At 37.0% G+C, this 6,412-nt stretch overlaps 1 protein-coding gene across 1 annotated transcript in view; it reads left to right on the forward strand.

Moving 5' to 3' along the window:
* The window catches only part of shisa9a (shisa family member 9a), a 54,565-nt gene extending 48,799 nt beyond the window's left edge, over nt 1-5,766 (forward strand). The window contains exon 4 of the mRNA XM_073828342.1: nt 1,497-5,766. Coding sequence (XP_073684443.1) covers nt 1,497-1,900 — 404 coding nt within the window. The 3' untranslated portion in view covers nt 1,901-5,766. The remainder of the gene's footprint in view (nt 1-1,496) is intronic.
* Nucleotides 5,767-6,412: the final 646 nt, after the last annotated feature.

The raw sequence follows: 6,412 nt of genomic DNA on the forward strand, positions 1-6,412 counted from the left end.
ATAGTTTTTTTGCAGCCAAAAATACCAAATTTTTGTCCTGTTAAATTTTTTTACAATATGTAATATAAGTCTCAGGTGTCCCCAGAATGTGTCTGAGAAGTTTCAGCTCAAAATACCCCACAGATCATTTACTATATCATTCTGGAAATACCTATTTCGAGTGGAAGCAGAAACACGCTGCTGCCTTTACAGCTCCTATATCAGATACTCTGCCAAATTTGTTGATTAGCATGTCTATTGTGCTGAGATAATGCATTTTAAAGCCATATTAGTTGAAACTTTTGATATACGTTTTTCTAAACGCACACATCTGAAACACACGCACAGAAAGCTGCTGTCACACGAAATGTGAGTACAAAACTACATTCTCTTTCATGTCTTATTGCTCTTAAACTGTAAAATACACAACGTTTATGTTAAAACACACAGGAGTTACAAAAACAGTTGGTTATGTCTGTGGAGGTAAACAGCTGGGAAAGAAATCACATGTTTATATTAGATCTGTATGGCAGCAGCGTAATATACAATAAATAAATAAATAAATCCACTGCTCTCTTGTCTTCTCTGAGGTTGGGACTCTAAATAGTGTTCTGTGCTCGCCTGTGTAGCCAATGACAGAACAGTTAACAGTTGAGCTTTGCTTAAAATTTAGCCATGGCATTAGAACTGGTACATCATTGTCGCTTGCGAAAACAAAATTATGGCGCAGTGGGTGGAAACGTGCAGATTAAGGGGGGGGGGGGATATTATAATAAAATTGTGCTAGTTTTTTCACATGCTTGCAGACAATGGCTTACCAAAACAAGTTACTGGGTTGTCCTTTTTATGTTTTCTGGGTTGGTAGAACACTGGGGACTCGATTTTAACACTTAAACACAGAAAATTCTGATCTCACATTTAATTTTTAAATTAGGAATAATGGCTTCTATATTACTTCTTACTCAGTACCTGCTTTGCAGCATCCTTTCAATTAATGTATTTTTTGCCTGCATACAGTATATGTGACCCTGGACCACAAAACCAGTCATAAGGTTAAATTTTACAAAACTGAGATGTATACATCACATGAAAGTTCAATAAATAAGCTTTCTATTGATATATGGTTTGTTAAGATAGGACAATATTTGTCTGAGATACATCTATTTGAATATCTGCAATCTGAGGGTGCAAAAAAAATCAAAATACTGAGAAAATCACCTTTAAAGTTGTCCAAATTAAGTTCTTAACAATGCAAATTACTAATCAAAAATTACATTTTGATATATTTATAGTAGGAATTTTACAAAAAATCTTCATGGAACATGATCTTTACTTAATTTCCTAATGATTTTTGGCATAAAAGAAAAATCAATAATTTTGACCCATACAATGTATTTTTGGCTATTGCTACAAACATACCTGTGCTACTTAAGACTGGTTTTGTGGTCCAGGGTCACATATATCAACATCTTTTATCTGAAACAACCTCTTACTCTTTCTCTCTATCTTGCCATCAGCCGCCAAAGCCAACGGTGATTTTCTCAACAAGCAACACCGCCACTTGGTCGAATTGGCGGCTAAGGGAAGCCTGCCGCTTCATCCCGTCAGAATGGAGCACGTGGAGCCCACGGCTTCCTACGTCACAGAGATCCCGTGCCTCAAGCAAAATGGAAAGAAGCCCAAGAGCATTAAACCCACCGTGACCCATCCTGCAATGACCTACAGCTCCAACACCATCGCAAACCCCGGTATGCTGAGGAGCTGGGAGGCCGCAGAGACTGCGGGTCGACGCAAAACCTACGGCCCAAGGAAGATGTGCACGGTGGAGCAGGTTAATGAGCTACACACTGCCCGCAGTCATCATTACCTACCCACGCAACCCTACTTTGTAACCAACAGTAAGACAGAGGTGACTGTGTAAGAAGCTGAAAACATTACAAAGCAAGCAGCAGAGAGCCAAAAGTGATTTTCGTCATGAAATGACTCTCCACACTGCCCCTAGTGGACTGGAGACACAACAGGGGTGAGCATGTCACGTCCTCACAATAACATCAGCTGACAGTGAGGCCAGGGAGACTTGGAAATGTTCACCACTATTTATATCCACTGTAACAATGATGTGTTTGTGTTCCGTCAATGAAAAGGGAAAAGGAAACTGATGTAAAGAACTGGCACACGAAAAGTTTCAGATCAATAGCAATAAGATCTAATAAACGTGCACGAAAGTGCGAGAGATGAGACATTACAGAAATGAAACATACTGCATTATCGATCCCAGATATTAAAGGGCTGGCAAGGAGTATGAAACATAGGGTGATGCTCTTATCTGAAATAATATACAGAAAAATGATATGGATTTGATAAAAGACTGAGGCTGTGCCTTTTGCTTTGTCATTATAAAGCACCTCGGTCAAGCAACTAAACAACTGATGCTTGTCCGAAGAGTATTAGCACCAGTGGTCACATGTACTGAATCTTTCTTGCGAAGGTAGCATTGCCATGCCATGAGCAACACTGTTAAAGAACATGGAAGCTTGGGCACAACTCGTGTCTTTGGAAAAACGTGTTTGGTCTCTTTTTGCGTACATTCGGCATTACTTTTTTTACGTGTACTCTCAAACGCATATGAGCATGTTGAAATATTTGTCAAAATGTCATCAGTAGGTGTATCTGCTGCCACATGTACTGTAAGGTTTTTTGCACTTTTACAAATGTGTCGTGCGGAAGGTACATTTTATTTATTATTTATTTTATTTTCCCCCAAACAGATGCGACTTATGATGAAAAAGACCATAAAAGTATATTTATACCATTGCCAGTATATGTATGCAAATTATACAGTACATTGTGCCAAGAAGTAGCTGGTTAAAGTTATTGTGTTCAGCATTATATTAATTTATTTTCTGTTTTATTCAATAGTGTGTTTGAGAGGAAAATGTTTCTGTTGCTACATCATTATCTAATGAAGTGGTAGTTCTGGAGATGAAGATGTATTTAAACTGGAATAAAATAAGCTTTTTCTTTCCTCATTCTCTTCATCTTTATTTTTTTCCCTTCCATTGCTGTCTTTGATGCTAACAGGATGTTGCATTGTGAGGTTTTCGTAAACAGGTCGATGAACTTTGTTGTATCCAATTGAGTTAATTCAGCAATGCGTAAACCTGGAAATATCAACCCAAAGAACTTGACCTGCTCCTGCACTTCCAGCTGATTGCAGGGGAACCAGATCATGTGGAATAACTCTAGTCTAGGACGGATCCTGTCAGCCTCACTGCCTATTAAAATGGCTGTCTACTCCATGCTTAGTCTGTTGTACAGTTGAGGCCAAAAGTTTACATCCCCTTCCAGAATCTGCAAAATGTTAATTATATTACCAAAATAAGAGGGATCATACAAAATGCAAAATGCTGTATTTTAGTATTGACCTGAATAAGATATTTCACATAAAATATGTTTACATATAGTCCACAAGAAAAAATAATAGTTGAATTTATAAAAAATACCCAGTCAAAAGTTATTCTTAATACTGTGTTGTTACCTGAATGATCCACAGCTATGTTTTTTTTTAGTGATAGTTGTTCTTGAACCCCTTGTGTGTCCTGTACAGTTAAACTGCCCGCTGTTCTTCAGAAAAATCTTTCAAGTCCCACAAATTCTTTGGTTTTCCAGCATTTTTGTGTATTTGAACCACCCCCTGGCTCTTAATGCATTGTTTTCCTTCTGGAGCATAAGTGAGCATTTGAACATTCTGTAATAGTTGCATATGAGTCCTTCAGTTGTCCTCAGTGTAAAAAGATGGATCTTAAAATCATACAGTCATTGTTGGAAAAGGGTCAAATGCACAAAAATGGTGGAAAACCAAAGAATTTGTAGGACCTGAAGGATTTTTCTGAAGAACACTGGGCTGTTTAACTGTTCAGGACAGACAAGGGATTCTTGAACAAACAAAAACTCAGCTGTGGATCATTCAGGTAACAACACAGTATTAAGAATCAAGGGTATGTAAACTTTTTTAAAATTCAGCTATTATTTTTTCTTGTGGACTATATTTTATGTGAAATATCTTATTTAGGTCAGCACTAAATAAACAATAACATGCATTTTGTTTGATTCCTCTTATTTTGGTAAAATAATGAACATTTTGCAGATTCTGAAAGGGGGATTTAAACTTTTGACCTCAACTGTTTGTAGTTTGCATGAGCAGTAAGCAGTTCCAGAACTTACAGTACCTTTTCATTCATTTCCTTTTTTCTATCATGCATTAATGCTGAAATAAAGAGAAGCATGAGAATAAATAACATATAGAATATAACTGTACACTGGAAAGTGTTTAAATATCCCCATATAACACACTCTCACCAAATTCTGAGGTCCATCAAAAGGTGTTGTGGTGTTTTGTTAGAAATAGCCAGAGAACAGGCAGCAAGTCTTTCATCTCCTGCAACTCTGTGGAAGTCCCAGATGAGGAGCAGGGAAGGAAAGGGCTCTGATTGATTTGATTCAGGCACTTTGAGCAAGAATAAGTCAGCTAATCCAATCCTCAGCTGCACACATTCACCTCTGAACAGGTGCCTGGAAACAGCCAGCGATTGAATGAGCCTGTTTCTGTGGGGGCCTTGTTGAGCTGCCAGAAATCAAAGTTCTGCTCTGCGAATTAAGATCGAGGGTGCGAGTGACCTAGTTAACCGAATCAGCACCGGTCTGCTCGGCATACAGGCACAAAGTATTAGAAGAGCGGGTGGTCGATTGCATTTGTTTGCTGGGGTCTCAGCCTTGCATTTTTCCATGGCTTTAACTGGCGAGAAAAAAAACAATATTATTCTACAGAAAACTTAATGTATATGGCTTATCTGGCTCTAAATATAGGACGTACAGTATTGTCATGTATGCCAGGTTACTCAATCACATTATACATTAAGCAAATCCAGTGACGACTATACATATATATATTTTTATTTATTTATTTAAAATATCAGATTATATCAATATAAGGCAAAAAAGTGATAGATTTACCTGTATTCGTTTAGCAGATGCTTTTATTCCAAAGTGACTTAAAATGTGGAATGTTAAAACATAAAAAAGAGACAAATATGTGCTACAAAACAAAACTGTTCAGAAAAGTTTGAGCCAGAACAGAGATGAAATTGAGAAACAGTGAAACACCAGTAAGAAGAGAGTATTGCCGTTATATTTTCATATTTTAGAGTGAATTAACACTAGAGTGTTTAGATAACAGGGTAATCTTAATAAATAAATGATGTTTAATTAGTTGCGTCCTTAATCGATAAATGATTCATTTATAAATCAGTGCATGAATATTAGTCTAAGTTAGGTTAGTTTCATATACACATAAAAGCAATGACTAGGACCAAAAACCACAGCATATTCACAAATAAGATGCACTCGCTGAAATCTCCAAATTAAGCGCACAACCTAATTTAAATTAAGGGAGAAATGAGGTTGAGAAATGGTATTGACTGTGATTAATGAACTGAGCCTGAGATAAGTCTGATTGTTATGAGGTTATGATTAATTTGAAGTTGGAAAATGCTAATTCGGATCTATACTGGATACTGAGAAACTAATCAGATTCAAGGGCTTATCTTTTTCTTTTCATATTTCAGTATTGCTACTTGTTCTAATCTACTGTATGAGTGTAAAATGCAATTCATTTTGTTTACAGTGCTTTTACTTTAGGGTATGTCACCACATGGCAGATAAGCTGACTTTAAAACTGTAATGTAAATACTATTTTTGTGTAGTGTCTTTGTATACATATGACATTTATTAAAGATACACTAAACTGATCTCATTGTTGACGGTTCATTTAATAGTATTTTAAGTTATTCATCATTTACTTAGGATTCCCTGGTGAAAAAAACAGCTAAAACCAGTCTAGGCCTGTTGGCTGGTTTTAGCTAATCATAGCTGGCCAGCAGGCTGGTTTTATAGGGTTTTGGCCACTTTTCCAGCCTGGCCAGGCTGATCAGGCTGGTTTTAGCTGGTGGTTTCACAGCCTGACCAGCAGGTTGGGAGACCAGCTAAAACCAGCTACTTCCAGCTTAAATCAGCTAAGACTAGCCAACCAGCCTAGGCTGGTTTTAGCTGTTTTTTTTTTTTTTCCAGCTGAGTACTCTATGGTTAAATTCACAGTTAGAAGTTTTTGGTTTTCTTTGTATGCAATGAGAATGAAACAAGCTTTTGATTATATCCGTTGTTCTCTCAAGCTGTTCTTTCATCTTTCAAGTATGCAAAGTAGTACTCACACATTTAACTTTAGAAATTTTTAGGGCCATCCCTTGAATAAACTGAGAAAGTATAAATATTTAATCTACTGTATACTATCTACTGACCTGACATTGCATCTGTGTGACTGACTCCCATCACATTGCTTCTTTCACATGGTTGCATCTGAATTACAATGCAGTTTTGC

This window comes from Garra rufa, chromosome 22, assembly GCF_049309525.1.
Source record: "Garra rufa chromosome 22, GarRuf1.0, whole genome shotgun sequence".
Classification (NCBI taxonomy): domain Eukaryota; kingdom Metazoa; phylum Chordata; class Actinopteri; order Cypriniformes; family Cyprinidae; genus Garra; species Garra rufa.